We start from the raw sequence: 27,824 nt of genomic DNA, 5'->3' as shown, positions 1-27,824 counted from the left end.
TCAAATTACAATTAGAATTATGCCATAATTGTAATTGATTATCAATTATTCAATTACAATTATAAAAAGGCAGTGTCTGTAATAATTCCAGTAAAATAACTTTGTCTTTTTAAAAAATACATATTTTAAGGTTGTTCAGGAAATTTTATCTCCCGACATGTTTCAATTGCTGAAAAACCTTGTCTGAATAAATAAAACCTTAAAATATAAGCAGTGTTTGTAGCTTAGCCTCAGTTTTCCACGTCTTATCTTGTATTTATTTGATGCTTTCTTATCACAACAAATTGTTCTTGCCATCTTTTCTACTAGAACATTTATTATGGAGCTCTTTATCTCACCCAACAATAACAAACTGAGGCGAACAAGATGCTTTTTTTTTTTTTTTTGGTGTTGCTGTTTTGTTGTCCATGAAATTGATTGCGAAGCCGCTGTTATTTTTGGCTGGTGTCCAGGTTATGAATATGACACAAATAGAGTTTAAACATCCCGTTTCACATGCCTCTGATGGGACTATTTAGACTGTGTGCAGTTCTTGTCTTACTTATAAATACATTTCTCACTGGTGGAGATAAACAACAATCGCTGAACCTAGGGTTAGAGTGGGTGGTGAGAGAGAAAACTAAATCAATCGCATATAACGGCAAAGTAATGACTAAATAAACAACTAAAGTCAAATCTAAGCATATAGTTTGTTTCTTAATAATGGAAATAAGATGCCAGCTGCTAGGGTTGGACGATATACCTGAAAAATGTATCACGAAATAAGTGTTTCATATCAGTTGATATTGATAATTATTATTATTTTTTTATTTTTTTTTTTTTATGTTTTTTTACCTTTTCAAAATAAGAGCCAGAAAGAAAAAGGCCAATTTAAATGCTTTTATTTTAAACTTAATCTTTATCAGGTCAACAAAACTATGAGAAATACTATAAAAAAACTCAATTTAGAAAAATAAACTGTATTCAATTTACAAATATAGACATTAAATAATAATAATGCATACATTTTATATAGCAGTTTTTGAGACACAAAGCTGCTTTACAGAATACAGAAAAACAAAAAGAAACAATAAAAGTAAAAAGGTTAAAGAAAAGCAAAAATACAGTTTTTACTGTTTAATATAAACCACTGCTGCTGAATCTTGTTTATTTTATCTGATCATGAGTTATGAGGGGTTTTTAAGTTCAAATCGCACATTTTTTCTATTTATATTGATTACATCTCTCTTGCCATATATTTTATTGTGTTATTGCCTAGGCCTACCAGATACTGGGAAAAAATAAGCTGTTCATTATATAATTTCATCTGAACCCAACGGGAGGAATGTGTGTATGAGGTTTGAGATTGTTTAATGGCGAGTGCACATCAGCTTTCATCTAAATCTTAAGGATTTGGTTTGATTTGGTTTGGTTGGGCTGTTGGTGGGTTTCAAACTTCACCCCGACAACATAATCCTCATTTTCTGCTCCACCATCTTTCCCATAGTCTTGGTTCCCTAAAGCTGGTTTTGTTTAACTTGAAGACTTGTTGTACAGTACTGCTTGTTTGATGCTAATTCCAAACTCTAACTGGCTCACTTGACTTTAAGTTTAAATGCCAAAAGATGTTCCGATTACGCAAATTAATGTATTTTTTTCAGATCTTGTGCCAAGGTTTACGTCTCCCCAGCGGCTTGAAGTTAAGTTAAGGGAGTTGGTTAGATAATGGGAAGGACTCCGAAAGGTGCTTACATGTGGTGTCTCGCACTGTCTTGTTGGGCGGCATTTGTTGTGAAAAACTGTGCTGGCAACTACTTCAAACAGGATTAGCAAAAAATGTTGCACAGATTTTAGGATTAATTTGATTTTGATAGTTTAGAAAGCTCAAACTTTTAATGCGATCAAGAAGTGTGGTATTTAATTCACTTTTTCTTGCTTTAGTGGTTGTTGCGTTTAAGCCACCTTGTAATTGGAAGGTTGGCAGTTTGAATCCCTCGACGGATCGGCGATGACGATGGGGTGTCTATTCTACAGTAATGCAACCAGCTCTGCTCTTGATTACCAATACTGCAGATCTTTGGGCAAGACCCTTAACCTACTTACGTTTAAATAGCTAATGGCCAAATAACTGGGTGTAGGGTATAAGTTATTCCTTTAAAAGGGAGCACTTAAGGCTGCAGAAAAAAACTATGTAAAATATTTTTTTGCCCACATACATTTCAAGATGTATCGATTCACTTGTTTTTGTTTGACTCCTTCCATTATTAAATCCCCAAAGGGTTTTGTAACTGACATATATGAGAAGTTAGGAGAACTTGTCAAGGATAATAAAAAATGTTAGTAGCTGGGTTTCCATTACCCTTGGAACTGCGCAAAATCTAAATAGCGCAATAAAAACTGGTGATGGAAACGGCTGAATTTTGGAAAAAAATATCACTAACAGGTCTTTGCGTTTTCATGAGGAAGAATTTTAGACGTTTCGAATTTCGATATTGAAATGTATCTCAAAGGCGCTAGGGATGTCCTGATACAACTTTTTCAATATTGCAGCCTTGGGTATCGGCTGATACCAATATTGATCCGATATCAGCATGAATCGTACATACTTTAATAAAAAAAAATAATAATATTTGCTTATTTTGTAGAGTGGAATGTTAGAAAAGGTTTGATCAAGTGACGTCACTCCAACAGAGAACAATAGTCAGCAACAGTAGGGATGAGAAAAACTGACCCATTTATTATTAACCATATGGTTACATACATTTTACCCTTCAACATAAGATCTACAGTATTCTACAATACTACAAAAAAATAAAAAAAATTTAATCTGATATTCGTTTTCAGGCGAATATCGTACCGATATTGATATTGGATCGGGACACCCCTAACAAATACACGTCACAGAAAAGTGACCTTTCTAAGCATTATACTTCAAAATTAATACTGCCACATTAGACGTGAAACAACAAAAGGAAAACAGGAGGTTTTGCAGTGAAGTATCGCGCGATGAGATTTCACGGGAGTTACGAGGCTCCAAAACAACCTTCAATGGAAACACGTAAGAAACGCAATTATAATCTGTCGGCATTTAGAAATATCGCTTCTATTTAGCGCAAATCTGTAATGAAAACACAGCTAGTGTTGAATTGACAGACATTTTTATTACCAAATAAAAACAAGCATTCAGAGGCGTAACCTGGTGAGAACTGTGTTTATTGAAGGTGGGGCAAGTTCATGTGAAAGACTGGGACACAATGTCGAATGACAGTAATAATAATCAGAAATAATTTCAGCGTGGGAAGTTAGACACAGGGATTGGCTGATCTGTCCTGCTGCAGGTAGATGGTAAATCCAGCACATTTTGGTTTTAAAACATGGTGAAAAAGTTCAAAGTGGGCAATACTATGTATATTAAGATTAGTTTTCCTAAATTAACTTTTATTTATCTGCTGCTTTGATTTAGGACTGGGCGATATGGACCAAAACTCATATCTCAATATTTTTTCTCATAATGGTGATATGTGATATAAATCTCGATAGTTTTAATTCAATTGAAGTCTGAACAGAAAAACAATTGCGGTTTACATTTGCAGATTCAGAATGCCACGCAGGCATAATTATTAACATTTGATTTGGTTGATCAATTAAGGATTCCTGAATCTGGGATGTCAATGTTCAATGTTAAATATTCTCAGGTGGCCATGTTGGATTTTTCAATATGGCGATGCCAGTCAAGGTTACATCATCAATCATCATCAATTATGTGACTTGTGGTTGGCTAGTAACAGAAAAACCTGTTTTTGGGTGGACGCCATCTTGAATTGTCCAATATGGCAACCCCATTGAGAATTGGCTCCGCCTCATGCCATATTTGTCTTCAGCTGGTCAAAAACTGTAACTTATGCTAAATTTCATGTTTGTAGACAAATTTGCACAATTCTTCCCCGAATAGACCAGACTACTATAAGAGACAGCACGTGTGAGTTTGTTCTGTTGTGTGGATTGTTTAAGGCTTAGGTTCCCAAAGTGGGGTACGGGTACCTCCAGGGGTACGTGAATGTAAATTAAAAACAATCACAACATTGGAAACTAGAATATAAATAGAACAGGTAATGTAATGCTAGGTGAATGCTAATGCTAGGCTAATGCTAGGTTATTGTTATTACTAGGCCAATGTTAGGTTGATGCTAATGCTATTGCTAGGTTAATGCTATTGCTAGGGTAAAGCTAAGTTAAAGCTAATGTTAGGTCAATGTTAATGTTTGGCTAATGCTAGGCTAATTCTATTGCTTTGTTAATGTTAATGCTAGGTTATTGCTATTGCTAGACTAATGATATTGCTATGATAAAGCTAATACTAGATACATTTTAATGTTAGGCTATTGCCTAGAGCATTAACTGCTCTATAAATAGAGCAGTTAATATAATGCTAGGTGAATGCTAATGCTAGGTTATTGTTATTACTAGGCCAATGTTAGGTTGATGCTAATGCTATTGCTAGGTTAATGCTATTGCTAGGGTAACGCTAAGTTAAAGCTAATGTTAGGTCAATGTTAATGTTTGGCTAATGCTAGGCTAATTCTATTGCTTTGTTAATGTTAATGCTAGGTTATTGCTATTGCTAGACTAATGATATTGCTATGATAAAGCTAATACTAGATACATTTTAATGTTAGGCTATTGCTAATGTTAGGCTAATGCTAATGCCAATGATAAGCTAATGCAGTGCAACGCCGGCCAGCACCTGCATCCTCACTTGTATTTTCTTCAGGAAATGCAAATATTCTAGTTATTATTACATATTATTCCTCAACAGGAGAGATAAAATTCACTGTAGGGCTACATTGTATATGACATTACATGATTATGTTTTTATGTGTGCAGGAGTAGGGGGTACATGGCTTCAGGTTAAATGTCTGAAAGGGATACAGGACTGTGAAAGATTTGGGAACCACTGGTTTAGGGGAAGGTCTATGACACGTCAGAAATCCATGTAACTGAGATTTTCATGCTGTTTGGGACGTAGCAAAAGTAGCGACTCGTAAAACGGCTATTTTAATTAAATTATAAGCTAGAAAAAAGATATATATATATATATATATATATATATATATATATATATATGACGATATTGTAATTTTCTCTTCTTCACAGACTTTATGTTGTTGTGATGGAAAAGTTGGCCCATATTTCCTCTTGGTGATATTCCTGCGTGAGTGTGTGTGTTGTGCAATTGTAAAATGCATTGTATTGTCCAGGCAATGTGTGAGATCAGCACTATTTTTTCCCCCGTGGTGGTCGGCTACCCTCCCAACACACTACCCCCCCCCCCCCCCCCTCCCTCCCCCATGCTAACATGATGAGTTTGCAGCGGAAACCGGAGGTGGGCTAATCCCTCAGTGACTCCCCGACCCGTTAGCTCAGGGCTTTCCATTGTGGGCCTGGCCGGGGCTGAGCAGCCGTGTTCAGTTCACTTTCTGTTTTTCTGTCTTGGCTGATCAGTGATTCTGTTTATGGGTGCATTTGGTGTCATTTTGGCAACTTCCCCTTCAGACAGGAAGCAGACAGACAACATCTGGGGCGCAACCTGATTATCCTTAGTGTGGTGAAATGGTGCCGTTTTTACCACGTTTGTCTAAATCAGACATGGGCAACTGGTGGCCCGGGGGCCACATGTGGCCCTCGCTCTAATTTTGAGTGTCCCAAATGCACAAAATGACTTAAAAAAAAAATATATATATATATATATATATACAAAACAGAAATATACAGTACACCAGTGGTTCTCAAACTCTTTTGGACCAAGTACCCCCTCTTTCTTATTTCTGAATCTAAGAACCCCCTTTTTCCAGCTACAACATTTTGCTCGAACACTTTTAAAAAAACGGCTATAGAGCATCATGATGGATGGATGATCTGGACGGTCATCTCCCGCCTGATGTGGGACCAACACTGACTCTTGTATTTTCAGTTCATGTTCTAATCAATCATCATTATTTCATCATCATTAATATGATTTTTTTTTTTTAACTAAAAATAATAAATAAAATAAAGTGCCATCGTGTACCCCTATTTGAGCAACACTGCAGTAGACAACATAAATGCACAAATCGACTACAAAAACACACAAAACAGCAACAAAACAAACAAAAACACAAAATTATAAAATTATTGCAAAATGATAACAAAAACGTGGAAAATGAATGCAAAAAAAAAATGTCTCCAGCATCACAAAAGTACACAAATTGACTCATAACACATGACGACGACCACGACGACAACTCCAAGAAATGAGAGAAAAACACGCAAAATCACCAAAATAAGTAACCAAAAACCCATGAAATTACAACACAAACTAGGGCTGGGCTATATTGACCAAAATCATTTCTCAAAATGGCGATATACAATATAAAGCTCAATAATTTTATTTCAAATAAAGTCAGACCAGAAATACAATTCTGGGTTAAACTTGCTGATGCAAAATGCCGCACAGGCATATGTATGTATATATATATATATATATATAGATGATATTGTAATTTTCTCTATCCCCCAAATAAAAAACTCAATATATATTGTCCAGCTCTAACACTAACTAATTTTCCTTCTCTGTATTAATGCTCAGATTGGCCATTGTTGTAAATGCTGACGTGTATGTAATGTAATGTGACCCTCAGATCAGATACAATCACATTTTTGTGGCCCCGCTGGTAAAGGTTGATCTGAGAGACGACATCACAAAGCCAAACAACGGTTAAGCAGCCTTTGGTGTCGGTGAATGTAATGGTACTTGTTGGCGTCACTTATGTTACTTTAAACATCTTGAACAAGCTTTGTGCACTTTAACCAAGTGTCTGTCGTGAGTAGACGGTGCTGAGAGGTGAAAGCGGGAGGGAGGGGGGGGATCAGGGAATTTATTAGTTAGTTAACAACCCCAGATGAAAGCCTTTAGTGCAATTGTAAAACAGATGTAATGCCCTTCCAGCTGCACCATTGGTCAGATAATCCTTTGATTAATGCTAGCCCTAATGCTAGCCCACTCCCACTCACACGCACACACACACTTCCATCAGCCCCTACACCTTTACTGCCCCCTAACCCCCACCCCATTCTACCTCAGTGACCTTTGGCTCGTGTTACTTGCTCACATCCCCCATCACAGACCTTCATTGTTCAAACCACAACCCGAGTCTCCCCCAAATGCTAATGACATGTTGTCACCCTGCATACAAACAAAATGACATGACATATTGCAATTACAGGTCTGACCCGCTTTGGCATGGAAAGGAAAGGAAAGGGGGGGGGGGGGGGGGGTAGGTGCAATCACTGCAAAGTAAAGACCCGTTTATGTCCACATGCATGTAAGAAGTAGACAAGTGTTTCTCAAATGTGGGTATGTGTACTCCTAGAGGTACGCAATTGCACTACAGGTGGTCCTTGAAAGAGACAGGAAAATTCACCCCTAAACCAGTGTTTTTCAACCATGGGGTCGGGACCCCATGTGGGGTAGCCTGAAATTTATGAATTTCTTTTTACATTTTTTTTTTAATTCTTTAAAAAAAAATACATAAAATGACACACAATCTTTAACAACTGTATTTCTATATTTTCATTTTGTGAAATAGAAATGTAGTTGCACTAAAATGCAGAAAAAAAGGAGAAAAAAAATCAACAACCAAATCTAGAAAAAAACATGCATTTGAGGTCACCAGAAATTCTTAAAATCAAAATGGGGTCACGATCCAAAATAATGTTGGGAACAAAAGGTAAAGTGGAGACAAGTGTTTCTCAAATGGGGGTACGTGTACTCCTCGGGTACGTGAGAGAGAGAAAAATTAACAAATAAAGTGTCAGTCTTAGTCCCACCCCCAGGCGTGAGATGACCGGAAATAATAAAAACTTTTTCAATTTTGGGGTCGGGACTCGATGTGGGGTCGCCTGGAGTTTAAATGGGGTCGTCTGAAAAATGTCAATAGATTTTTTTTTAATTTTTGATTTCTTTTTCTTAAAAATGTGCTTTTCTCATTTATTTTGGGCATATATGCATTATTGCTTCTGCCTGTATCAGCCTTGTTTTATATTTTTAAATTGTGATTTGTTTGAATATTTTTTTTTAGACTACAACAAACAAACTAAACTGAATTGAACAATGTTAAACAACTGTATTTTTATTCTTTCACTTAGTGAAATATAAATCTAGTTAAACTAAAATGCAGTGAAAAACAAATAAACTAAAATAATATATATACAGTATATATATATATACAGTATATATATATATACAGTATATCTGGGCTCAAACATGATCAACAACTAATTATAGATGAAAAAAAAAAATGTCTTTAGGGTCGCCAGAAATTCTTGATATTAAAATGGGGTGACGATCTAAAAAAAGTTGTTTTTGAATAGTTTTTCAAGCAAAATGTTGTAGTTGGACAAATGAGGGACTTGGATTCAGAAATAAGAGGAAGGGGGGTACTACTGAGACTCCTGATAAAGATCTATGTTGTACAACTTCTCAGGCTGACATGTGTTTGTGTCTAAAGGCTCTACGTTGGATTGGACATTTATCTCCGCTCTCTTTTTCACTGGAAGCACGTGTTTGTTTTACTTGGCCGCTGTTGGCCTGTAAGCCATGCACACTTTAATTCACAACCACCCCTGAGGCAGACATGACCTCTCTTCCTTTTAACAGCCCTAGCGCCGGACTAAATTGTGGGGGCCGTTTCTCATTCCTCCAGTCCTTAGGGTGATTTCTGCTGTCAGGCCCCCATGTTACTCATTCATCCATCTATCTGACAATACATTCATCACCGTTGACATCTCATCCATCTTAACTTTAGCTGACAAACCATAGGGGCCCCATGGAGGCTTCCACTCTGGAGCTACTCGGGGCTCCCATTATGTGTCAGGCTCCTGAGCTCGTTCTCAATAAACAAACACGGAGCCACTCGAGACTTTCGGGGGCCTCTCAGATGACAAACAGTTCATTGCTTTCTAGCGAGGGAAGGAAAAAGGGGCCAGTTTAAGTTTGTCACGTTTCAACTCAGAGAGTCGTTTGTTTATTAGATCATTCATGTCAGGAGACCCACCAAATGGGTTCAACACCCCACGTTCATGTAAGGTCAACACTTTTTGACTTCCTATTCAGTCTAAAGAACCTGCCAGCATCAGTAGGCCGACTGCGTCTTCTCACTCCTTTGTGCGTGGATCGGCTATTTAAGGAAGGAAGGAAGGCTTCCAGCTTCCTGTTTTTGCCCCATGGGCTCCAGTTCTCCATAGAAACAGGAAGCTTGACTTTGCTGGACATTTCTTCTTTGTCATGGAATCCTGTAGATACAAAAACAGTCGTTAAAGGTGCAGTCTGCAACTCTTATAAAAGTGACTTTTTGTCATATTTCCTAAAGCTGTCACTATGTAAGGACAGCTTCACATCAAACTAGTAGTTTGTGTCAAAAAAATGGGCTCATTGAGTCCCGCCTCCTGCTGCTCCTGCAGCCTTTGGCAGATTGCCAGAATGCACCGCGACCGAGCAAAAACAACCAATCAGAGCCAGGATTGTATTTGATGGACTGTCTGACAGCTGTTGCTCACAGGCCCCGCCCCTTTCCGGGAGCTAAAGCGGCTACTTTTTTACAGTGTAGTCTGGAGGAGTAGAAGATGGAATTAGTGACTTTTTTACTTGAAAGGTAATTACTGCTGCTTGATTTACATTATGTTTGATTTGTAATTGTTACACTAGAACTCTGTAGTGCATGTGTTGTTTTTGTGCACGGAGCAGCCTCCGTGTGGCTGCTGTAAGTGACACTGTTGTTGCTGCTTCTGCTGAGGTGTGTGCACATTGAGAGAGAGAAGCGCTGCATCATGTTATATTGCTGTGATGTTGTTGTCTGGCTAATGTTAGCTTGTTAGCTCCTCTGAGGGAGGGACTTTGGAAAGTTTGGAGGCAAGGCAAGAGAGTAGCGGTGAGGAAGGGGGAGAGAGGGATCTGAGAGTCGTGGACTGCACCTTCGACCACTACCAGTTTAATATTCTGATTCTCCATTAAGGAGAGCAGAGCATACATGTTTTCAGTTTATGTTGATGGACCAGAAAAGGAAGCATTCAGGGATGGATGTGGCCCCCAGGCCGTAGTTTGGCCAAGAAAGGGTAAAGATCACTAAACGGTAGTGACTTTCCTCACCAAAACAACATGGCCGAAACATGAAGTTATGATGATGCTAGCAAAAATGGCGGCCAGCACCTGCTTGTCTGGATATTGACAAATGTGTCCGCGGTGTGGACATACTGTATTTAGAATAGAATGGAATAGAATCCTTTTATTGTCATTGCACAAGTTCAACTATAGATTGCATATGCCCCTCCCAACAACATTCATGTACACTTCAAAAACAGACACAATCGTCATAAAACAACATAAGCTACGGTAAAAGTCTTTTAGAATTAAAAGCTCATCCATATAAAATCTATTCTACGATATATCTTGAGATTTCACCTCACGATTATCGTATCGATCCAAAAATCTCCAAAAGGATTTTTTTAATCATGTTTTTTAACGTAAAAACCATTATTTGCGCTAACATACATAGCATGTAAATGCTTAGTCACGAGGTGTCTGTGAACCACATCAGACCTTGTTAAGCTACGTACCCGGCTATGCATTTTAGCTGGAAGTTGATTGCACTTGATTTTCATAAAACATACTGGGTACTTTTGTACATAATGTATGAAATGACTTTAAAAAAAAATATTTAACATCCTAACAGAATCAGAATCTGTTGCAGGAGCAAAAGTTAAACTTTTTTGGAAAATGTAATTTGACAGTTTGATAAACATACCACTTGTTTTTTCTATTGGTGCTTGAATTACAGTTAATCAGCATTTACTTGTTCAAAAAAAAATTGGAATAAATTGTATTTCATACCGTTTTGCACTTGTAAAGATGACATTTGTAATTATTGATATCTCGATATATTGTGATGTATATTGTATTGTTTAGTATCAGCATATATCGACATGTGAATCGTATCATATCGTCAGATTCATGGCAATGTACAACCCTAGTTGAGACGAACCAATGAGTGAAAACAATGAAAAGAACATTCAGAGTCTGTCAGCACACGTTTCACCAACAGCTATTGGAATCCTTTGCATTTCATCGCGACTGTACTTGATCTGCGTTATAAAGATAATTACTCGGATGTGGGAATAAATCAGTGCGATGCATGAAACATGACCTCACTGGGAAACATGACCCTGTCACAAAAAGAATAGTTTCTCTTTTCGGGGAGAACCCACTTGGAGACGGAGACGTGCATATTTTGTATTAAAATACTCGTTTTAGGAGTTGCTGCTTTCACTACTTCTCAGAACAGCATGAAGAGCTCAGTTAGATGGATTTCTGAGTGCGTTCTAACACAGACCTTCTTCTAAACAAGCCACACGACAGAAATCACTCACACATGCTGTCCTTTATAGGAGAAAAAGCCAGTTAAAAGTAGCACATATTGTGCAGCTGTTTGTTAATAGATATGATTGTATGGCATTTTGCATCAGCAAATTTAACCCAGAATTGTATTTCTGGTCAGACTTTATTGAGTTAAAAATATTGAGATTTACGTATATCGTAAATCGCCATTTAGAGAAAAAAAATATTGACATATGAGTTTTGGTCCACATTGCACAGCTCTAGAAAGCCATAAATGCAATGCTACTATAATTGGCATAATAATTTATTTTGGTTTTTCGGCTTTGGTTTTTCGAGTTTCAGTTTTGGCCAAGAATTTTCATTTCAGTGCAACTTAACTTAACAGTAATATAATTTAGGTTTGGCTGATCTTATAATGTAAATTACGTTTCTACACAGTCCTTAAACATTTGTAAAGCATTATCTACATTCATAATCTGATCAGATTCTCCAAATTTGACCGAAAAAGCACTCTAGGAAGTTGTGGGATTAATAAAGAATGTCTTTATCTGAATCTTTAATCTGATAAAAGTGTCTAAAAACGCAGACGGAATCAGCCCAGCGTTTAGATTCATCACTGCGTGTAAAGTTCTGGATTCAAACGTATCATTTCTACTCGTTTGTTTCCAGTGTTGCTTCTGCTACTGCCTCCCGTTGGGTGGTGTGCACTGGAATGCATTTTGATTATAGAGGCGACTCAGCGTACGGCCATCATCTCCACAGGCCTGACCACGATGCACTGCAGCGCTAAAAAGAGGCTAGTCCTCCTCTATTCAGCCATGTGGCGTTTTGGCTATTCCCATCTGCAATGCGGGTGTGTATGTGTACTAGCCTATGTGTTTTTTTTCATTCAACACTTGAATGGCATGGCATTTTCTTCTGTGCCTGCTGGTCAGTGGTGAATAGCAATGTTAATGGGTTTGCTGGGAGTCTTTTTAGTGATGACGAGGAGGAGAGAAAGGAGGGGAGGAAGGAATTTAGGGATTACGAGGAGGAGAGGTAGGGGTACGGATTGGGGTTCCAGGGAGCAGCTGTTCCTCCTTCTCAATGTAGGAGTTTGTCCTGGCTTGTCTCTATTCTTTACCCCCCCACCCACCCACCCACCCCTCTCTTTGCTTCAGTCCACAGCAGGATTCAGTACTCTACTCCTCTTTCTTTTTTCTTTCTTTCCTGGAACCTTCTGCTCCTTCTTCCCACCTCGTCCTCCGCCTCATTTGTGTTAATGAGTAGCAGTAGCTGTTGAAACAGCTGGCCAGAGCAGAAAACTCAGCTTCAAAGAGACCTTTGAGTAACATCCATAACCATTAGACAAACTAACAACTTTCCTCTGTGTTGTGTGTTTTGTTGCCATGCTTCACAGCGGTCTTCTCAGAGGACCCGGTTCAGTCAACCGCGTTGATTGTATAAAGCCAAGCAGAGCTGATGTGAGGCTCACGGTCATTCAACTAAATCCCCCTGATATGGCTTAAATGGAGCTATAGCCATGAGCTCTCCTTATGCGTGTGGTCACAAGTGAACTTGATTCATGTGAACCACAAGTTAAAAAATGCAACCACAGACTGAGACGGTATCTCTCAGTCACTCTGATATCATCTTTGTCCCCGACTGGGGTGGAATTTGGCCTCTAAACTGTTTTTTTTAAAAAAAAATCTTTTAGCCAACATTTCATTGGCTCTATCATGGTTCATAGTGTTGCCATAAATCTCAGACTTTTCATGCCTCATTTCAACCGACAATCAATCAAAACCATAGGCGGAGTTTGACATTCTTGCGAGGAGGGGCAAAAGAAAAAATAGAATTAAATATATAGACTGACTTGAGATTCACGCCAACCACAATGTGTGTAACAAACATATACATTAATGCAAAAATTATAGTAACATAATTGATAATGTTGACTAACGTCCACCGTCCTGAATACTGGTCAAAATACATGTTCTCACTCATTCATGCTCTTAAGGGATTACATCTTTTTTTAAATATAGCAGCATATCACAAGTATCATATACAGTTAGAAAGCTTAGAATCTTCCATTTTAACCATGTAAACCACAACCATCACAGCAAACACACTCAATTATTTTTGTTAAACTTGGGAGAAAAAAAATAGCGACATAAACAAAGCCAGCGTTCCTCACCTTTAAAGTGATCCCATGTCTGACGGAATTCATATATTCCATCAAAAGTGGTCTCAAAATCCAATGACTGTCAGCATTTAGTCTAAAACTGCTGTAAAAGAATAAAATGTAACATCTCTGCCCTGATTTCTTCTTATTTATTTTTTTTAGCTTTGTGAGCCTGACCGTGTCATTAAAAATCCTCATTTTTAGATTAATGTTGAAAATTCATGATAAAATCAGGTCAACGGACGCTTTCTGCTTCATTTTTGCTGCAGTACCATAGATGAACTGCTGGGTGCAGTGTCGATTCACCATTTACATTGTGAAGAAGAATTGCACAACAGAAGAAGAACCATGTCACGTGACTGAGCACCAAAAAATTACTTCTATTTCTAAAAGAACAAATTAATTCTTATACATTTTGTACAGTCACTGTGTTTTATGGCACTTAAAATATTTGTATTTCATATATATTAAGATTTTTATTTTTTCAAATTGGGGAAACTTGACATCTGGGGGGGAATGCTGCCAATATCCCCTGCAAACTCCACATATATTCAAAACGTTGACTTTCTTTTTATTCTTTTTTTACCTGACATTTTAATTTTAGCCTCTTTGTTTATTTGTTTATTGGATCCCCATTAGCTCCACCGCGGTTGTTGCTAATCTTCCTGGAAACATTACATTAAAATCTACATCAAGACACATTTTCATTACACCGACAAATACATAAAAAAATACATGCTATATACATTAAGACGAGTAAAAATATGATTTTAAAGATTTTTTTAAATATGTGTAAAGTTGACATGTTTTTCAGGTCCATAGGCAATTTGTTGCATGAGTTAAAAAATGGTAAATAGTTGCATGGTATTAGGATGATTGGTGACTAAGTTGGAGTATTGTACGAGTGGATATAATGGGAGTATTTTGCAGTCTTTGCAGGGTTTTAAACCTGGGCCCTCTCTGTTCCCCTTTCCTTTGGCTTAAATGTTGTCTAATTTAAATAGTCAACATCTTCTGGCTAATGTGAGCTGCTATTTAAACGCCCCTAGCAAAGCACATAGAAGGAGAGACTGTGTATATATGTATATACATGCAAGTGTGGCCCAGTTGACTTTAGCGGAAGGACATGAACAGGTGACAGGCAGTAGACATGGTTCCTTCTCTGATGTCAGTTCCACCATGTGTCTATGAGTGAGGCTTTCATGCGTGTACGTGTTCAGTGAACACGTACGGGTGTTGTCCATGTGTGTGTAGCATACAGGAACGTGTGTGAGTGTAAATGAACGTGTCACGACGTGAAGACATGAGCGGCAGCCGTTGGAATGCCCTCGCTAGAGTTAAAAGGGGAGTCGTCTCGTTTTCAGTGCCCTGTCCCAAAACTTCACACCGTATTAAGTTCATATTTCAGCTCCGCTATGCACAGCTGGACTCTACTACCTAGCTCTCATTATTCCGAGGTGGACACGTAAAAATCAGGCGCCATCGTATCTAGACGATACTTTTTCAAAGGCTCACGGAATGGGCCGTTAGGTAGGGTGACCATATGTCCAGATTTATCCAGACATTTTCCTCTTTTCACGTCTTGTCTGGACCGTCCAACCGGATTTTACAAACTCATCAAAATGTCCGGGTTTCCCAGGGACCCTGAACGCATCTAGGGGAACACGTTTAATTTAAATGACCGTAACTCTGCTAATATTTGCTCTTTTGGAGACATTCCAGCAGTTTCTGAAAGTTAAGGAGTAGCGCTAGGCAATATATTGTGATTCAAGATATATCGAGTTTTCTATTTTGGCGATATAGAAAATGACAATAGTGCATAGATTAAGATATACACTATTTTTAACTTGTTTTTATCTATACAATCACACAACACAAATAAAATCATACTAGTATTTTATATTATTCATAGAGTACAGTCAAACTGTGTCCTTAACATATACATAAGCCACACTACAGAACTCACTCACACGTGCTGTCTCTTAGAGGAGAAAATAACAAAAGCGACATGTATTGGGCAGTTGTTAGTTAATGATTGTGCCTGTGTGGCGTTTTGCATCAGCAAATTTACACCATATTTGTGTTTCTAGTCAGACTTTGAGTTAAAAATATCAAGATTACTATCATATGTCGCCATTTTGAAAAAAACTTTGACATGAGTTTTGGTCCATGTCACCCAGCCCTACTAAGGAGTTGCTCTTTACAGTCAGTATCACGTCATTGCAATAATGTTATTCACACATGATGGAATCATGAAATCGTCACACACGAGGAAAAGAGAAGAGAGACTAAAGTCCAAGATGGATTGAAAGAGACCCAATACTGGTGGATTTAATTAAAAAATATCAGCAAGAAGATCCTCCTGGTTGATAAAACCTCCATGGAGGTTCAGAGAGGGATTTGAAAACAAAGGAACCACTGGGAGAAAGTCAGAATGTACAAAGTTTCCATCATCGAGTCTACACCTCATCACCTCCCGTCTCCATGACAACAGACAGAACTAGAGCACTCGGAGAGCACAGACCTCCGCCCAGTACAGCGTGAGTACCAGGCGGGACATACACAATGCACTTCCTTACCTCTACTACATTACCCATAAGCCACTGCGCATAAAGGTGCAGGCTCAGGCACAGCTACTACTTTACTATTTTTTTGGCATTTTTGGTAATCAAGAACGTCACCAAAATATAATCACCTGTTCCTTGTCCCATTATCAACATGTTCATAACCTTTCAAGTTATCTTGCTAACAAACGGACAGATAAACGCAGGGTAAAACAAAGCTCAGAGTCAGAATGGGACCATGTGATGCAAACTTTTACAGTTATTTATTTATGTTTTATAAGCCTTGAGTTTATTTTTCTTTCTTTTTTTTATTTCTACAAATAGATGTTTCTTATTGTTTCAATTTTTAAACCTTATGAACAATAACAAGTTTTTTGTCTACTACAGTGTTTTTCGACCTTGGGGTCGCCTGATATTTTGGAAAAATCAATTTTGGACATTTTTTTTTTTTTTTTTTTTTTTTTTAAAAAAAAAACACAATCTCGTATTTCTGTACTTTCACTTTGTGAAATATAAAGTTAGTTAAACTAAAATGCAGTAAAATAAAATGAATAAATATCTGAGCTCAAACATGATCAAAAACTAATTCTAGTTCTAATTCTTATTTACAAAATAAAATTCTTTAAAATGTGTGTTTTCACTCGTTTATTCAATCATTACACTTTATAGTTGTTTTTACATAGAATTCTGAGCAAAATGTTGTAGTTGGACCACTGATCTACTATACTGTATTTTGCTGTTAAAAGGTAGATTAAACAACATTTTGAGTACGTCGAGTATCAGAATATGGTCACCCTACTGTTATGATTACTGTAGTGTTAGGATTACTGTACTGTTAGGATTACTGTACTGTTAGGATTACTGTACTGTTATGATTACTCTACTGTTAGGATTACTCTACTGTTAGGATTACTCTACTGTTAGGATTACTCTACTGTTAGGATTACTGTACTGTTAGGATTACTCTACTGTTAGGATTACTCTACTGTTAGGATTACTGTACTGTTAGGATTACTGTACTGTTATGATTACTCTACTGTTAGGATTACTGTACTGTTATGATTACTCTACTGTTAGGATTACTCTACTGTTAGGATTACTCTACTGTTAGGATTACTCTACTGTTAGGATTACTGTACTGTTAGGATTAACTGGAATCCAAATGGATGCTGTGTTGTTCTGTTTCTTGGAGCCTTTCTATATCTCTGTAAAAGTCCTGAAAACTGTCGTACTGTCTTGGAATGTGGGATAACTGGTTGTGTTTGTTGAGAGACAGGCAGTGAAAAGGCTGCAGCATGAGAGGGGGAGTTAGTGGTTGAAAAAGTAAAGAGTAGGAGTGCCAGCGAGGCAAGGAATTCTGGATTTGGTTGCAGGGTTGGGCTCATGGAGGCAGGAGGAGAGCGTCTTTTTAATGAGGAGAGTCAACCCCGGCCTCAACCTTCCCAATGTTTTCCTTCACATATCTGTCACCTATCCAAATGTGACCTTTGGCCTTAACATAATAACATGTCCACTCAACCTCGCTGTGGTGCGTGGAAGGTGGAAAGTTCACAGCCGGCCCCGATCTTTCAAACAGGCTTGAATGATGTGGTGGAACTGGCTTTTCTTTGCGAGGGTCACTACAGTCTTTGTTGGGTTGCTGATGCAGATGTCTTTGTGTTTGCAGAATGTCTGCCCGGCTTCTTTAAAGCTGAGGCATCCAGTGGCAAGTGTGAACCTTGTCCTGCTAACACCCAGGGCCTGGACACCGGGGCGTTGTTTTGTCCTTGCATGGACGGTTTCTACCGAGCACCAACGGACCCGCCTACTGGACCATGCTCAGGTGAGAATTCTGCTTTTTTTTTTAAAAAATGTTCTTTAAATCACTTTAACTGTGCGCTGAGGAAAGGACGTTTATGCCATGATGATGTGACAGTATTACACGAGTGCAATTTCACCAATATCCTTAAAGGGATCCTCCACTATTTTTCCAAATTTTGTCTTAAATATTTGAAATGTCCTTAATAATAGAGCTATGCCTAACAAAACACATTATTTTGCACCATATTCATTTTATAAACTTTTAAAAATGGGACTACTTTACAGTTTTAAAACCTGTGTTCCGCCATCTTGAAATCATGTAATTGATGATGTCACAGGGCCCCATTTGCCTGTAAAGCATGCCATTGTTTTCTATTGGAATAATGCATTCACCCTGATTTTTAGATCATTTTGCAGCTTTTTCGGTCAAAATCCCAATTTGTGCTGCTTTTGGTTGCTCTAAATTAGACATGGGCAACTACGCGGTCTAATTTTGTGCAGCCCCCAAAAGTAAACGCACATGATGACATTAAAAAAAACACACACAAAAGGACCCAGTTAGTCATTATTTACGTCAAAAACTCAGAGGACGACCACAAAAACACAGAAAGATAACTGAAGAACGTTAGAAAACATAAAAAATACACACAAAAAAATACTCCTACAAAACAAATTGACTCCAAAACCACACAAATTGAGAGAAAAACATACAAAACGACAACAAAAGTACATTAAAGAACTCCAAATACACTAATTGACTCCCAAAACGGCACATGACGCAAAAACACACAAAAAATAAAGCAATACAAAATGACAACAAAAATATAAAAAGAGTCCAAAAACACATAAGATAATAAAAAAAAACAATAAAATTTACAGAACTTTGTTTTTTTCTTATATTAATGTTCAAATTGGTCGTTATTCAAAATGCTGACATGAATGTTCGTAATTTGGCCCTGCACTGTGATAAAACGTGCCCATCACTGCTTTAAATAATCAGGAAAAGAGTTTTTGGTCTTTGTTTTACCGAAAAGGATAATAACCGCTGTGACCTGAAAAATCTAGGAGTGTGACGATATCTCGATACGGCAATATATTGCGATATTTTTTTCTTACTATCGATTATTGATATGCTCACGCTAAGTATCAATTTAAAAAATAAAATTAATAAAACATTTTTTTTTGTTTTTTCACTAAAATGTGCAGATACGTCTTCACAGAAATGTTGTCACTGTTTGTTGAAGGAACCAATATATTGTTTACTGGAATATTTCACTATAATGGTGTCACTGGTTTACAGAAAGCACTATTGGAGATACTTATTCGTTTATATTGGTATATTGACAGTTATTTACAGAAATGTTGCACTTTTTCTATTTATTGTCTTTCAGAGATATAAAATTAAAAAATTTATTTTTTCACTTTATCTTTTTTTTTCTTGTTATGTCATAGATTATCGTAAATTGATTTCTGACCAATATATTGATAATCTCAGTATCGTCATATCGTGAGATAATCGTTATTGTGAGCTTTGTGTCGCGTATCGTATCTTGAGGTACCCAGAGGTTCCCACCCCTAGTCACAACAGATTATTTTTCGTGTTGCAATGATAAATGAAAATTAAATTAATAAAATTAATATTGTGCAAAATAATGTGTTTTGTTACGCATAGATCTTCTAAAAAGGACATTTCAAAGATTTTAGGCCACATTTGGAAAAACAATGGACGATCCCTTTAACATGCAGCTGTTTGATTTGTTATGGGTCAGTGTTTTTAGTCTTTTTTGTATTTGGTTGTTTTTAATGATTTCGTAAAAAAAAAAAAAATCTGATTTGATTAGAATCATTTTATTATCATTGCACAAAATACAATTAAATTGCACATGCCCCTCCCAACAACATACAAGTACACTTCAAATATTAAAGCCAAACAGACACAGTTATCATAAAAACAACATAAGGTACAGTAAAAGCCTGTCTGAATAAAAAGTTCATCAGTATAAAAGTGCATGGTTTAAAATATAAGAACAGTATTTAATTTTCCATTGTATTAGTGGTGATGTTAGTCTCTATGGTGTGTGCTTATTGTTTAGGGAGTGGATGGCTTTTGGCATGAAATTTAGATAAAAAATCTTCCTTAGTGAGTTTTTAACGTTTGAAATTTTATTTGTTAAAGTTAGTTTTTTTCTTTAAGACTTTACGTGTATTACTTTTGAGCATTTTGTGGTTTTTCTTTCTCTCCTTTCTACACCTTCTCCTCTCCCTCCATCAGGGCTCCCCTCAGCCCCACGTGATCTGGTGGCCACCACCTCCCATCTGTCTGTGGGTAAACTCCTCCTCTCCTGGAGGCCTCCTGAACACACCGGGGGTCGCACCGACATCACCTACAGCATCGAATGCCTGCGTTGTGAAGGTCCCGTGTGCCAGTCGTGTGGGGAGAAGATCCGCTACGAGCCGGCCAACGTGGGCCTGACCCTCACCAAGGTGACGGTGAGCGAGCTGGACGCCCACCTCAACTACACCTTCACCGTGGAGGCTCACAGCGGCGTGTCGGCGTTCGCCAGTCAGGCCATGCCTCAGGCCCACAAGCTGCCGTTGACCAGTGCTCTGACCACATCTCTGCACTACACAGGTGAGGCTGATAGGAGGGGAGGGGGGGGCGATATCAACAAAAATTCATAGATCGATATTTTTTCTCAAAATGTCGATATACGATATAAATCTAGATATTTTTAATTGAAATAAAGTCTGACCAGAAAGACATTTTTGGGTTAAACTTGCTGATGTAAAATGCCACACAGGCACATTTAATAACAAACAAGCTGCACAATATGTGCTACTTTTGGCTTTTTCTCCTCTACGGGACAGCACGTGTGAGTGAGTTCTGTAGTGTGGCTGGTTTAGGGGAAGGTCTGGGTTAGCACACACTCAGAAATCCATCAAACTGTGATTTTCATGCTGGTCTGGGAAGTAGCAAAAGCAATAACTCCTAAAGCAAGTATTTTAATACAAAATAAGCTAAAAAAATAAAAATAAAAAATATATTGTTATAGACGATATTGTAATTTTCTATATTGACAAAATAGAAAACTCGATATATCTTGGATTTCATTATATTGCCCAGGCCTACAATCAGTACACATTTAGGGGTTTGAACTGTTCTATTGTTCTTTTTCGATCACTATAAATACAGGGAGAAACTTTGATTTTCTGATATCTGTGAAAGTTACACATTCTTTGGTTGATTAATACAAATTATGAATTAATGTGCCTCCCTTTAAGCACGTTATAATGGACCAACCTTTGGTACATATGTTCAAAATATCAATGGTAACAAGGCAAATGAACTTTTTTTCATACCATTATATTGTAAACCACCCTAATATTCAATCCGTTTTTGCCACTAGATCCTCCTAAAATAACCTCAATGCGACTGGTTAAACAAAACCCCACCAGCTTGTCTCTGTCCTGGGAAGTCTCCCCTAAACCCAGAGTCCAAGCTCGGCCCATTCGTTATGAGCTGACCTACAGGAAGAAGGTGAGATGATTGGTTGGTTTGTTTCTTAATGTCTTTATCTATCGTGAAATAAGGTTTGATGGTTATTTTTTTAACACTGATGTTCATTTCTTCTTCTACCCAGGATGATAACCTAGACGTGACTACCTACACGGTTCTCATTTTGGAGAAGAACTCAGTCCAGATCCCTGACCTGAGCCCAGGAACAGCCTATTTATTCAGGGTTCAGGCCCTGGGCAGCGATGGAAGCCCTGGAGGCTCCAGCATTGAGGAGCAGTACGAGACCTTGTCCGAAGGTATGCAAGATAACACCCATTAAAGGTGCAGTCCGCAACTCTCAGATCCCTCTCTCCCCACTGCTCTCTTGCCCTGCCTCCAAACTTTCATTGTCCCTCCCTCAGAGGAGCTAACAAGCTAACGTTAGCCAGACAGCAACATCACAGTAATATAACATGCTCTGTTAAAAGCATATTACTGCAGCGCTTCTCTCTCTCTATGTGCACACACCTCAGCACGTGGACTTCAGCTGGAAGTCGATCATTACGTTGATGAGCTTGTAGAACTTGAGGGTGAAGCTCTTGTGCTGAGGTGTGTGCACATAGAGAGAGAGAAGCGCTGCAGTAGCAACAACACAGTGTCACTTACAGCAGCCTACACCGACGCTGCTGGGCTCACATGAACAACACATGCGCTACAGAGTTCTAGTGTAACAATTAAAAATCAAACATAATGTAAATCCAGCAGCAGTAATTACCTTTCAAGCAGAAAAATCGCCAATTCCATCTTCTACTCCTCCAGACCATACACTGTAAAAAAGACGGTGCTCTAGCACCTGGAAAGGGGCGGGGATTGTGAGCAACATCTGTCAGACAGTCCATCAAACACAATCCTGGCTCTGATTGGTTTTTTTTGCTCGGTCGTGGTGCATTCTGGCAATCTGCCAAAGGCTGCAGGAGCAGCAGGGGGCGGGACTCTAAGAGTCTGTTTTTTTCACACAAATTACTAGTTTGATGTAAAGCTGTCCTTACATAGTGACAGCTTTAGCAAATATGACAAAAAGTTACTTTTATAAGAGTTGCAGACTGCACCTTTAAACCATTTTTCTGTGCTTGTTTTATCCACCAGGACACCTTGCTCATAATAACACGGCAGTCATTTCGGGTGCAGCCATTGGAGGAGCCGTCATGTTGTTGATCGTGGTCATTGTCCTCTTCCTGCACAGACGGTCAGTTCTTTTTTTTTTTTTAAATGGCTTTGTGACGCATAAAATATACAATATTTGAGAAACACAATTAAATGACAGATAATAACTTTTAGTGTATTTTACAGCTGATTTGAGACATAGGACAAAACTGAGCCATTATCATAAGAGATGCTAACAGAATGCTAACGTTTTATGGGGTTATTTATTAAAAGCTTAATAATTGTGAATAATTGTAATTGAACTGTAGCCCTTGAGAACATAACTGTAATTGACTTTTGGCTGGAAAATAATAATTGGGAAAAAATTCCGGTCAATGTAATAGAGTTGTAATTGAACATGGATAATTGAAAACATAATTGTAATTGAAAAATGTAATTGACCCCAACTTTGGTGCAAAGTAGTTAAAAAAATGTTATTCTTGGATCATAAAGGGAGAGATTTAATGACATTTAATGTTCATTTTTTTCTGTCCTTTTTTTTTTTTAAGATGGCTCAGTGAAGCATAAAATATGAAATATATTTGAGAAACAAAATTAGATGATAGTTAATATTTTTTAGTGCTTTATAGCTGATTTAAGACATTGGTCAAAACTGACCCACTATCATAATGTAATTGACCCAAACCCTGCTCCAAACACCGCCAGCTTCCTCCTCTTCTTCCTCTTCCTCCTCTTCTTCCTCTTCGTGGGCCTTTCAAACAGCTTTTGTGTTCACTTCCTGCTCGTCTCGCTCCTTTTTCTCCAACGTCTCTTTGTATGGGTTCGTGTCCCAACAGCCACGGGACGCGTTTGCGTTGAGTCTTTGAAAATAAATGAGCCCAGAGTGGGCACATTGTTGGTTATAAGAGGCGTTGGGTTCTTTTTGCAGCAGGCTGCAGTTGCTTTGTAACGCTGCCTGTACTGTAGCACAATGTACCCCCCCCCTGCCCCCACCCCTCCCATCTCTCCTGCTTGTCTGTCATTCAGTCTTTAAATCAGCATGGCAAACACACTCTATCGTCAGCCGTTATCAAAGGATTGGACGCTCTACAGCAGTGTTGATCCTTTTAAAAAGCCTCAGAGGAAACACACGAGCTGTTACAAAGGTTTCTATACGTGCTATTGATATTAAAGCAGGACAAAAATACACTCAAGTCCATTTGTTTGATTACAATTGGATAAAATGTGTTGTTTTTTTTTTGTTCTCTCTCTTTCCAGGAATAGAAACTCTCACACCAGACAAGGACCAGAGGACACCTACTTCTCCAGCCCAGGTAATCGATACTAATCCATCATGGTAGTGTCATTTCATATAAAGGTTTGATTTGCACGAGTGCTGAGTCAGCGTTCACATGAAAATTCTACAGTAATTGGTAATTAATTACAGTTATGTCGTAATTCTAATTGGAATTGGAATTGAAAAAGCTGTAGTTGCTGATCATAATTAAGTTGTAATTGAGTTCAGATAATTGACTATGTAATTGTAATTGTCATGGAAATTCTATAAAAAACGTGTTACAATTCTATGGCTTACACATAGGCATACGTAGTTTACAACTGTTAAAATATGTTTCATAGCTAGTTTTCCTGTCAGTTCTCCTGAGCATCATTTCATCATTTAAAAAAAATAAATAAATCAAGGGCTACACAGACGCCCACACCAAAAATATCAATATTTTAATTGATTAAGAAGCCTATCAAGGTAAAAACTAATTATATGATAGATAATAGTTTTTAGTGTATTTTACAGCTGATTTATGATGTGGGTCAAAACTGACCTGTTAGCATAAGAGATGCTAACAGAAAGCTAACACTTATTTATTAAAGGCTCGGTAATTGTGATTAATTGTAATTGTAATTGACTCTCAGGGGGAAAATAATCATTATCATTTTAATTATATCTAATTGTAATTTAGTTGTAATTAAACATGGATAATTGAAGACATAATTGTAATTTTAAAATGTAATTGAGCCCAACCCTGGTTTTTTTTTTTTTTTTTTTTTTTTTAGAAGTGGGGTACGGGTACCCCCAGGGGTGCTCAACTTGTCTTATAATCTTTGGCCATTTTCAAACTTCCTTTGTTCCGACACTTTTTTCAGACTTAAGCAACATTTTGCTAATAAATGTCCTTTTTTCCTATTTTTTGTCCATTTTTGCAAGTTTTTTTGACACTTTTATCCAATTTTTGTCCTTTCTTAAATTTTTCTTGGTCAATTTTCATCAAAATAATTTATGAATAATACATTTTTCCTCTTTTTGTTCCACATTTTTTTTTACCCTTTTTCACTATTGTTTACCACATTTGCCCATTTAAGCTACTTTTTGCCATTACATATCACCTGTTTCCTTTTTATTTGCCCAGTTTTTGGCCACTTTTGACTGCTTTTGGCCCGTTTTAGTCACATTACACTTTTGTCATGCCATGTTTTTGCCACTTTTGGACCATTTTTGGTCACCTGTTGCTCTGTCTGCCTCTACTTGCTCATCAAAAACAACATTGTGGACACAACCGTCCCATTTTCCATACGATGCCCGGTATGTCCGATGGCGAGTCCACCCATGGTAGGGGGTACAAGGCTTTTGGTTAAATGTTTGAAGGGGTACAGGACTGTGAAAAGTTTGGGAACCGCTGTTTTAGAAGATCAAAGTGTCAAGTTGTCGCACATGTGAAAACTTGTTGACTTCTTTGCTCCCATTTCTTTATTACATTTATCTTAATCTTATTTCTACTTCTTTGAATTCCTTTGCCATGATTTGATTTACTCTATTTCAAAATGTCATTTAATTAGCCTCCCTTTTCAAGTATTTTAATGCATCATAAAAGGCATTTTTTTTTTTTTTTTTGCATTTGAAGATTTAATCCTACAGTAAAGTTGTTCAGCTCTCACTCACTTTCTCATAAGCGAAAGGCCTTGATTCGACTTGTTGACACATGATGATGACGATGATTTTCTCTCTTTGGTTCACAGAGCAGTTGAAACCTCTTAAGACATATGTGGATCCACATACGTACGAGGACCCCAACATAGCCGTCCTGAAGTTTGCCACTGAAATCCACCCCAGCCACATAACCAAACAGAAAGTCATCGGAGCTGGTGAGTGACAGCCAACCCTCTGAGACCAGGCTTTACGCTGAAACGTTGAAAGCTTTTTCCACTCTTTAAATTCACCCTTCATGTTTAGCTTCTTCTTTTCTTTTTTCCGCAGCTCAAAAGGCTGACTGACAGTAGTTACTTCAGCTAGATTAACATCTATCTGTTTAACTTGTCCCACAACAAGTTGAGACACTTTTTGTTTGGATCACCTTGGCAGCAGGATTTATTGTTTTTCGCTTGCAGAGACGAGAACAGTGACACAGAAGGAAAGCGTTTGAAAGCGTTGCAGAAATGTTGGATACGGAAAAAATTCCAAACACTTTCCCCACGGGCAGCATTTGGGTTTTTAATTTGTGTTTATTGAAGTGTGGTCACCTTTAGCCTTTGAAGCAGCAGCTTTTATCAACTCCCTTATTTTCTCACGACTGTTCTCAACCCCCACTGTTCAGATGTGAAAGTAATGGATTACAACAAGGTTCCCGCGGATCCCTAAAAAGTCTTCAAAGGCATTAAACTAATGAATCTAAAAATAGGGCCTTAATTGTCGTTAAAATGTCTTAAATCAATGTTTCAAAAGTCTTAAACTTTAACACACAAGTATTATTTTATGATTGTAATTAGTCTCACATTTCAAAATAAATGGTAACATTATTATTTTTTTTTTTTTATGTATAAGCAACATGGGTAAATTTAACAATAATTGCCTGTCCAACACAGACTTTTCGTTATGTTTTTTATGTTTTATAGATTTTTGGCTAGTTTAAAGTCATCTTGTGTTTTCGAGTGATTTTGATAATTTTAGTCTGTTTTTTTGTGTATTTTACTGTCATTTTGTGTATTTTTGTGTGTTTACTTTAGGGCTGCACAATTAATCGATTTTTAATTGTGATCACGATTTTGGTTGCCATGAATAAATAAACCTGTTTGTCGGCAATATTTTATTTTATTTTATATTATTTTATTTTTTTATTTTTTTTTCCTCTATTCTCTCTCTATTTTACATTATTTTATGTTTATTTATAATACACATATTGTTTGTTTAAAAGTAGTGTAATAAAGCAATTTTGTTTTATTTGCAATTTATTACCTACAAATTATCAAAAGAAAAAACAAACAAAAAAACTATAATTTAACAAAGGGTAAACTTAAAAACATTTTTTTTTTTACCAAATATAGTAAATAATTGTAATTATCGTGCAGCCCTACCACCAGTTGCACGTCTGCAGTAGACACTAAAATAAAATGACACTAGCCTTATGTAATTGATGTAGCGTTTTTTTCTTTACGGCTCTGCCACTTTTCATGTGACGCTGATTCCCAGGCTTACACAGCGTAGACCATCTCCCCGATCACACAATGAAGGTTCTGTGTGTTTTAAGGCAGAGCCAGAACACACCTCCGTAAAGAGCCGCGGGCAAAACAGCCGCAGAGACTTCCTTGTCATCCCTCTGATGTGCTGCCAACTCCTGGGGCTAGAAACACAAAGACTCATCAAATGTGTTATGATTTGATATCGGTTTTCTAAGATCTGTCTCCTCAACGGTGTTTGATTTCTGCAGGTGAGTTCGGCGAGGTCTACCGAGGTATCCTGAAGGTGCCTGGGCGGAAGGAGGTGGCGGTGGCCGTTAAAACGCTGAAGCCCGGATACACGGAGAAACAGAGGCAGGACTTCCTGAGCGAGGCCTCCATCATGGGACAGTTTGCCCATCAGAACATCATCCGTCTGGAAGGAGTGGTCACCAAATGTGAGGATTCAATTATTCAATACGATCAATATTCTTCCACCTGATGCCAGTTTGGACTCACAATGTAATTTCTGTGTTTGTTTCTGCAGTTAAACACGCCATGATTGTGACAGAATACATGGAGAATGGAGCGCTGGATAGATATCTCAGAGTAAGTAATGGATTACAAGTACTCATGTTACTGTAAGTGAGTTGCTTTTATGGTTACTTGTACTTTGAGTGTATTTATTATTAAGAATAGAGATGCTTAAAAAAAAATAAAGAATTAAAAAAGGAGGCATAAGTAGCTTATCCTACAAGGCTTAAAACTGGTTTTAAGTACATTTTGAATTTGTTACATTTCTATATC

The 27,824-nt window shown here is 37.6% G+C and overlaps 1 protein-coding gene across 1 annotated transcript in view; it reads left to right on the top strand.

The window, feature by feature from the left end:
- The window catches only part of epha2b (eph receptor A2 b), a 48,977-nt gene that overhangs the window by 12,092 nt on the left and 9,061 nt on the right, over positions 1 to 27,824 (top strand). Inside the window, exons 4-12 of the mRNA XM_028452434.1 lie at positions 17,802 to 17,957; positions 20,208 to 20,567; positions 21,343 to 21,473; positions 21,577 to 21,748; positions 22,578 to 22,677; positions 23,853 to 23,908; positions 25,605 to 25,730; positions 27,290 to 27,475; positions 27,565 to 27,626. Coding sequence (XP_028308235.1) covers positions 17,802 to 17,957; positions 20,208 to 20,567; positions 21,343 to 21,473; positions 21,577 to 21,748; positions 22,578 to 22,677; positions 23,853 to 23,908; positions 25,605 to 25,730; positions 27,290 to 27,475; positions 27,565 to 27,626 — 1,349 coding nt within the window. The remainder of the gene's footprint in view (positions 1 to 17,801; positions 17,958 to 20,207; positions 20,568 to 21,342; positions 21,474 to 21,576; positions 21,749 to 22,577; positions 22,678 to 23,852; positions 23,909 to 25,604; positions 25,731 to 27,289; positions 27,476 to 27,564; positions 27,627 to 27,824) is intronic.

This window comes from Gouania willdenowi, chromosome 7, assembly GCF_900634775.1.
Source record: "Gouania willdenowi chromosome 7, fGouWil2.1, whole genome shotgun sequence".
Taxonomy (NCBI): domain Eukaryota; kingdom Metazoa; phylum Chordata; class Actinopteri; order Blenniiformes; family Gobiesocidae; genus Gouania; species Gouania willdenowi.
The sequence above is the reverse complement of the archived record's forward strand: the minus strand, read 5'-3'. Positions and strand labels throughout refer to the sequence as shown.